The 8,485-nt window shown below is 49.6% G+C and overlaps 1 protein-coding gene across 2 annotated transcripts; it reads right to left on the minus strand.

Moving 5' to 3' along the window:
- Positions 1-75: 75 nt before the first annotated feature.
- Positions 76-2,734, minus strand: TYROBP (transmembrane immune signaling adaptor TYROBP). Of its 2 annotated transcripts, none has more exons than XM_036929077.2 (5): positions 2,580-2,734; positions 2,167-2,193; positions 1,883-2,017; positions 1,653-1,699; positions 76-307 (listed from the first exon to the last, which is right to left on the minus strand). In XM_036929077.2, exons 1-5 carry the CDS (start codon positions 2,638-2,640, stop codon positions 242-244), a joined length of 336 nt encoding a protein of 111 aa, XP_036784972.1. In that variant the 5' UTR covers positions 2,641-2,734; the 3' UTR covers positions 76-241. The 2 variants fall into 2 exon arrangements, with proteins under 2 accessions (XP_036784972.1, XP_036784973.1); XM_036929078.2 differs by having other exon boundaries at positions 1,653-1,696; positions 2,580-2,733.
- Between the last annotated feature and the right edge of the window lie 5,751 nt (positions 2,735-8,485).

The following is an 8,485-nucleotide window of genomic DNA, read 5'->3' on the forward strand; positions in this document are numbered from 1 at the left end:
CCATGACCCCCAACCCACCAGAACCCCGCATATCCCCATCCCCTCAGTCCAGGGATCTGAAATAACTCAACAGTGTTTTTGTGCTCCGTGTTTATTTGGGGGCAGTGGTGGAGGGAGGTCTGATATCTCAGGGAGAGCACTCTGTGGGTCTGCATCTTGGTGAGAGTAGGGATAGGGCGGTGGGTAGGCATCAGCAGTCACAGGATCCAGGCATCAGGCTGTTGACTGCCGTGGGTTGGGCTCATTTGTAATACTGCCTCTGTGTGTTGAGGTCGCTGTAGACATCTGACCTCTGACCTTGGAGTTCCTAAAGGGATGGGCAGAGTCCGAACTGTTAGGGGAAGGGGTCCACCAATAAACCCCAGCCTTCTCCCGATGGCCTGCAAATCCCCTGGCAGCTTCTTCAACCTTGCAGCCATGGAAGAGATCTGGATTTTATTCAAGTACCTTCAGTGTTCCCCTCTCTTCTGCCTCGTCATTAGCCACAGCCTCCTTACCTCTGCACACGCTGTTCTCTCTGCTTGGAACACTGGTCCCTATATATTTATAAGGATGGTTCTTTCTCCCCCTTCAAGTCTCAGCTCACTATCAGTTCCTCAGAGAGGCATTTTTTGATTTCCCCATCTATATTTTCTTCCCCCTATACCTCAGTCACTGTCACATTAGCTTGCTTTATTTACTGCTTCCCAAAAACGATCTTGGTAATTTGCTTCAAGTCCATCTCTCCAGCTGGGGCATAAGCTCTGCTGCTGTGGGCCAGCATCTAGCCCATATGGATGCTCAACTAATTCCAACGAAGAGATGAATAATTAAAGTAATGCTTGCCCTAAAATTTTACTGCCCCCTGTAACTAGAAAGCCCCTCAATCTTCGGGACCTCATAGAGTCAAACTCAAGATTCTTACGCTTTATAAAGAGACTTTCTATCCACAAGTGGGGCAAAACAGAGCTGGTTGCAGATGTAAAACAGACTTCACAGAGCAGGGCTCAAAACTGTGGGAGGGTCTATGGCCCCAAGAAGCAGCCCTCGGGCAAAATCCCTGAAATATACCAATGATGGGTCTTTGTCTGCGTCTTTGTGGAAAGGGGTCTGCTTGGCTTCCATTTGGTTCTCAGAGGCAGAGACACCTCTGTCTGCATCGTGGTCCTTAAGAAAGGTTTCAAGGATCCTTGTACCACCCCTAAATTATATGGACAATTTCGTATTTTGGGTGTGCGGATTTTTCTGAGGAGTCCCTAGCTTTTGTCAGCTTCTCAAAGGGAAGCTGGATCCCTTCCCTCCAATTCCAGAACTCCTCCCTTTAGAGTTGCCAGACTAGAGCTGCATTATATCCTCTGCCCCTGTGAAAGCTTCTCCCAGAAATCAGCCTGCCCTGGGTCACGCTTTTCCAGAGCAATCCAGAGCCGGCCCTCTGATGAACGTCTGCACTGGCCTTTGCAAAGGCCAGGCTATTTCCTCACACATTGTAAGCTGAACACAAGTCCTGTTTGATTATTGAAAGCAGTTTTCGACAGATGCCCCAGTAGTCTTCAAGTGTTCGGGGAGCTCCTGAGAAAGTGGCTTTAGGGTCTGGGTTGTGAAGGGACTGGGGGTGTTTAAGGGAGACACCCACCGGTCAGGAGTGAGATGTGAAAAAGAAGCTGGTTTCTCACCTGATAAGGCGACTCTGTCTCAGTTATGTGCTGTTTCCGGGTCACTGCTGGGGGAAAGGGAGCGGCACAGGGTGCAGAGACAGACAAGGTGGCAATTTAGGACCATTTTGCTGATGCAAAATCAACCCCTCCATCACTGTCCTCTGGATGGTTGTGACCTGGGAGCTTACCCCTCCCCTCCAGGCCAGTCCTCAGAGTGTCCCAGGCCATCCTCTGCCAGCCCCACTCACCCTCCACAGCCCCTTGCCCCCGAGGGAACAGCCGGCCCAGGGAGTACACTGCCAGGGCGATGAGAAGGGTCAGCATCAGGTCTCCCAGCACAATCCCTGCCAGCACACCAGGGCTCACCACAGAGCAGTTGCATTCTGGGAATGTGGCACAGGGGTCAGGAGAGGTCAGTAGGAGTTGAGAATTGGGAAGAGGTGTCAGTGGGGGAGGTTTGGAAAGACAGGGAGGGACAGAGATGGGGATGTCTTTGGAAGATAGGTAAGAGGCTTGCAGGATCTAGGCCTACCGCTCTGGGCCTGGACAAGTTTGAGACCTGAGGAGAGAAAAAGAAGGTAAACTGAGGCACGGACTATGACTGGAGAGTGGGCACAGAAGGTGGGGAAGGTTGGTCTTGACAGCCAGGAAGCAAGGGTGAAGTGCAACCTCTGGTGGGACCTGCGGGCTGGCATCAAGGCCACTGGACTGTGCTACTTCTTCACTGACTTGTCCTGTTGCAATACCCTCAGAGTCTCCTCCCCCTGCTTCTACGGGAGCCAAATCTTGGGGGCTCGGGTTTTGGGAGAGATCCATAGGGCTTGAGGGTGCTGGGGATCTGCTTGCATCCCAACCCTCTCCTTCAGGTCTCTCCACCCTTCTCCCTGCCCTGCCCCAAACTGAGCCCTGGGACTCTGGAGGGAGCTGCAGAAGCCCCAAACTCACCATCCACAGTCAGAAGGAAAGGCAGGAGCAGGAGCCTGCTAGGGGGTCCACGTTCCCCCATGACGCAGGAGACACCGCTGGACCCCACAGTCCAAGGCCCGGTGGGATGTGGTGTAGCGTCCAACCAAGTGAAGGAGGAAGTCTGAGGTGGGTGGTGGCAGGAGGAGGAGGGGACAATAGGGGAGGAGGGACAGAGACAGATAACACCAGAAGGAATAAGACCCAGACACCCCAGGGGCCATGCTGTAGCCCCCAGTGACTGGACATGAAGGGCAAAGGATACACATGGCAACTCCGTCTCCACTCTCAATCTGGGGTCAGACATTATAACCGGAAGGTCAGAGTCTGATGATGACTAAAGCCAACTCTGTGTCTTCTTGGCTGGGCAATCTTGAGCAAGTCACTCAACCTCTCTGGGCTTTTTTCCTCATCTGTAAAATGGGGGGTAAAGCAGTACTACTTCATAGGTTTTTGTGGAGATCAAACGGGTTAATGTTTCTATAACAGGGTCTGACACTTGTTAGCTTTTTATAAACACCGGCTATAATTATTTAATAATCAGAACCTTGTGATATTCGCAGAATATTAAAAGAAAGCTATCAGTATATGGGCACTAATGACAAGTAATTCATTTAACCCCACAACACTCCTCATTTCACAGAAAAGCAAAGATATTTGCCCAAGGTCACACAGCAAATAAAGGTGGGAAAGGAACCCAGGACCCAAAGACAGAGAGTTGACCCTTAGAGAGAAAGAAAAAAGAACAGAGATGAAAGAGGGAAGGAGAAAGCGATGGCCTGGCAGAGAAAGAGGGAGAGGGATAGAGTATCACACAGATGCACACGGCACAGACACAGTGTGGGGTTTGAGGTGAGGCAGGTGGCGGACAACGTGGCAACCACTGGGCAGGCCAGGGCTGCCCCAACAAATGAAGAAATAGGCGGAAGTGAGGACTGGGGAAGGCCACCCAGGAAGAGACAGGACTTCTAGCCTTCAGCAGGAGCCCGCCTGGGGCAAGGGAAGGAGGAACCTGAGGTTGCAGCACTGGGGGAAGGACGGGCCATCATCAGGAAGCCCCCTCCCCCGTCCAGGCGTCACACCCCATAGCTCCCTGGGCCTGGCTCAGGAGAGAAAAGGGGAAACTGGATGCTGGTCATGGGACAGGCACAGCGTGGCCCATCTGTGGGGGGAGGGGATTTGGAGTCGGGGACGTTCAGGGCCCAGTCCAGGCCACAGCAGCACTGGCTGCTAATGGTGGCTGTTGCCCACGCACCGGCGGAGCCCTGGTGCTAAAGAACCAACACACCGCCACCCCACCACCAGGTTTGGAGTGAGCACAGACCTTACAGGCCCTGCAGGTCCTGCCAGCGCACCAGGCCTCACGGCGGCTGAAGCCATGGAGCCAGGGACAATCCTGACCAGAAGAGGCTCTTAGCCAGCAGGGCCTCGATCTGACTCAGGTGTTCAGGGCTCCCTCTGGCTGGGCACAGAGCAGACTGTGGGTACCTGGGACAGGAACAGAGGCCAGGCTGCTGTATGGTCTGTTTTTTGTGAAGTTTGTGAGGTCTATTAGACTAACGCTTGCCTGGCACCCTATATCTACTCCATGAATGTTAATGTTAATCGTTACTGACACTGTTATTAATACTTCAAGTCTCCAGTTCTGGGCACTCCTAGATACAACTCTTCCCCCAAGCCCTCAGCTGCCTGATGTGATCCTCCCAACTTCAGCCAGGCCCCGGCTGTCCCCAGATCCAGTCTAATAGCCAACACATTCAGGCACCATCTGCGTGAGCAGCCACAGCTGTAAGGTTGGATCAGAGTCCTGGAGCCCCTTTTTAGTTGCTGAGATGTGGGGCAGTCTGAGGTGTCCCAAGGGGACGGATTTGCACGGTGGCAGATATATCTGTGGGATGTGGGGTAGAGGATATTTACCAACCAGAAGTGAATATTTCAGTATTTTAGCAACCAGAATGACTGTACGCAGACCACAGATTGCCAGCCTGGACTGGTCTCTGCTCTATGGGCAGATAAGGTCCCCCCATTGGGTGAAAGAAGGCTGAGCTGGAGGGCACCCTGGGCACCATCCCCTCCAGTGCCAGAATCCAGGAAGCAGGGCTGCCCCCATGCCGATGACATCTATAAAGTGTCTCAATCTCCCCTGGCAGCAGGCCAAGATTTAGGGAAGGCCACTTCCCCAGAAAGCAGGCAATGTGCTGAGCCTGGGACAAGCTCACCTGTGTAGAAGCTATGGCCACTCCCCACTCTCCTGCTTCCACTTGCCCCCTGCAGCCCATCCTCCCCACAGCAACCAGAGGAAACTTTTTGAAAAATCATACAAACAATCAATTTTTTAAATGGCCAAAGGTTTGAACAGACACCTAATGAAAGAAAAAGATATGAGTGGCCAATTAAGCATGGAAAAAGGGCTCGACATCCTTCAGCATTAGGGAAACGCGAATCAAAACCACAATGGGAGAGCACTGCATCCCCACTAGAATGACTAAAATTAAAAAGTTTGACCCTGACAAGTGTCAGCAGAGATGTGGAGCACTTGGAAATCTAATACACTGCTAATGGGAATGTAAAAAAATCCACTTCAGAAGAGTTTGGTAGTTTCTCATAAAGCTAAATATTCACCTACCCAGAGACCCAGCAATTCCACAGAAGCAAGCATTTATCCAAGAGAATTAAAGAGAATTAAAAACATATGTTCCCATAAAAACCCACCAATCCCTCTGTCCTCCCCTCCTACCTGTCTTCCCCTCACTTCCCCTCCTCCAGCTACACTGGCCATCTTGATGTTTCTCAAATAAGTCAAGCTCATTGTCACCTCAGACCCTTTGCACCTACTGTTCCCCCTGCTTTTCCCAGGGTCTTTGCATTACTGGCCCTTTCTCATCCTCCAGGTCTCAGCGAAAATATCACAGCTTCACAGAGGCCTTCCCTGAACACCACTGCTGAAGTCACCTCCCACAACCCATTTCATTTTCTTCCTGTATTTGTCATACCTGAAATTCTCTGATTTATGTGTTCACATTTCTACTGCCTGCCACTTCCTCTAGAATGGAACTCCATGAGAATAGGGACCTTTCTGCTTATTCACTGCTGTAATCCCAACACACATAGTAGATGCTCAATAAATATTCTTTGGATATTGGACTAAATAACCACGAGTGGCAACAGGTTTGATTAAACATGGCTCCTCATCTCTGCTAAAGTTTAAGGGTGTTCCGCAAATGTCCACTATTTCTTCCTGAATTAACCACTTGGCAAATAAAAGTGTTAGTGTCCCCTAATATCTCCCTGGCCCCTTCTTCCATGGAATTTTTAGGAGGACATCTGGCCACCAAACTGAAGACTGTACTTCCTGGCCTCATTTGCATTAAGAATGGCCATATGACTTCATTCTGGCTGATGGGCAGTATGGGAAGTGAACAGGCAATTTGTAGGTCATAGCCTTTGTGGAAGGGTACAATCTACTCCTTCAGTTTTCTCTTTTGCTGAAATTTGATTGTGGGAGGGGCCCTCTTGGAACAAGTGGATGAGGACAACATCATAAGGATGAAAGAGTGACAAGACAGGAGGCTTAGTGTCCATCACCTTGGAGGAGCCACGTCAGTCCAGGACTGCATGTGAGAGAGAAACTTCTACCTTGTTTGCACCCCTCGAGGCAGGTAGTCTCCAAAGACAGTCACCAAGAATTTCTTCTTCCAATAGGCATATGCTGTCCCTCTCATCGGGAGGCAGAGAATTCATTTTCCTTCTCCTTGAATATGAGCTGACCCTGAGACTTGCTTTGACTAAAAACACAGTGGAAGTGCTTCTGTGCGCATTCTGAGCCGATGCCTTAAGAAGCCTCACAACTTTCCCTTTGACTCTTTTGGAAACCAGATGCTGTGCTGTAAGGAAATCCAAGTTCCCTTCCTGGAGAGGAGGTCACACAAAGAGGCCCTAGAAAATGAGACCCACGTAGAGAGGCCACGTGGTGGAAGATCAAGGCACCCCAGCCAGCACCAAGTGCCAAGGTCCTAGGCAGATGAAAGAAGTAATCTTGGCTCTTCCATACCATGCCAGCCACCAGCCAAATGCAGCCACTTGAGTGACCCCAGGCAACACCACGTGAAGCAGAAGAACCTCCCAGTCAGCTCACAGAATAAGAAATAATAAATCATTGCTGTTTTAAGTCACTGCATTTTGGGATGGTCTGTTGCAAAGTAACAGACAGTAGAAACTGCACTGTTATTTGGGGAATTTTGTTACTGTGGCCAAATATATATCTTATCTGACATAGTTTCAAATGCCCAACCTGACTAGCCGAGTTTAGAGGGTGAAGGGTGTGAAGATTCGAAGGTTAATGCCCACGTGCTCTTAAGAGAAAGCTGAGCACACAAACATCAGAGGAAAAGGGTGATGGGACTTCAGACAGACCTGGACTGATTTCAGGACGCTCTCTCCATAGCTTGTCTCTGCTTCTCTCTGGGCCAGCTTTGTCCAGCCCTCTCTGTTCCTTATGGAACTGTAGCATTTCTGTCATCAATAGCTCACTCGTGCTGGCCCCATAATTTAAAAAAAAAGAATCCTGGAAAAAGATGAAAATTTGCTTAGCATGAATTACCTGCCCACACCAAACCAACCATCTGTGGCTGGGGTGGAGGTGAAGTCTTCAAGAAAATGGCAGGATCCATGAGAACACAGATGTGAAGGGAGGGAGGGAGGCACAGTCCCTAGAAACGGCATGTCAAGGATGCTGTCGGTGCTTCACCCATATCCCCACAGTATTTACCATTTCCAAGCACACCATCTGGCTTCCAACTGTCAGCTCTGAGACTGTCTTCTGGAGGGCTCGTTCTGACTGCTGGAACCCACTCTGCCCAAGAGCTGGAGAAGGCCAGGGAATTAATGCCCACGGTAGCAGCCCTCTACCAGCAATTGATGGGAGTTAGTGGATAAATACCCCAGCCCCCTCACCCCTTGGATGGCTCAACTCTAGAGTTCTACACTGTCTCCTAGAACTCCCCAGCAAGACTAAGTTCCAGTCCCCTGGATAACACACCCTTCACTGACTCACGCTTTCCTGTGTCCCTTCTGATGTCAGAGAGACCATTGAATTTCTCCCTTGCCTGCACCACAGCAGCAAGGGAGGCTAGGCAAGTGGGTTTCTGACTTCTAGACTGGGAAGGCTTAATTCCTACAGTAGGAAATTCCCAAAATGTAGAGATGATATTCAAAAGGATCTGGACATCTGGATAGACAGCATGAGAACTGTCCACAGCACCAGAGGAACCAATCCTTGGGGCCTGCCTTACCCTTCCTAGATAAGGTACTAGTTTGATTCTTTGGTCAAAATAAAATGGAAATCCACAATGAGATACCACTACACATCTATTAGGATGGCAAACAGCAACAACTCTGACAATATCTAGAGCTGCCAAAGGTGTAGAACAAAGAGAACTCTCATACAGTGCTGGTGGGAATGTGAAATAGTATGGCCATTATAGAAACCAGTTTGGCAGTTTCTTTTAAAGTTAAACATATACTTACCATGGGACCCAACAACCCAACTCCTTGACATTTACCCAAGAGAAGTGAAAACTTAGGTTCACACACAACCCAGCATGCCATACGAATAGTGGCTTTACTCATAATTGCCCCAAACTGGAAACAACCCAAATGTTTTCCAGCAGATGAATGGATGAACACACGGTGGTACATCCACACAGTGGAATACTACTCAGCAATTAAAATGAATGGATTACTGATACAACAGCATCGATGAATCAGAAATGCCTCATGCTGAGTAGAACACACCAGACTCAAGTCTACTTAGATGATTCTATCCTATGGCATTCTGAAAAAAAAGCAAACTTTTTTAGGGACAGAAATCAGATCAGAACTGCCAGAGG

Source organism: Manis pentadactyla, chromosome 15 (assembly GCF_030020395.1).
Source record: "Manis pentadactyla isolate mManPen7 chromosome 15, mManPen7.hap1, whole genome shotgun sequence".
NCBI classification, from domain to species: domain Eukaryota; kingdom Metazoa; phylum Chordata; class Mammalia; order Pholidota; family Manidae; genus Manis; species Manis pentadactyla.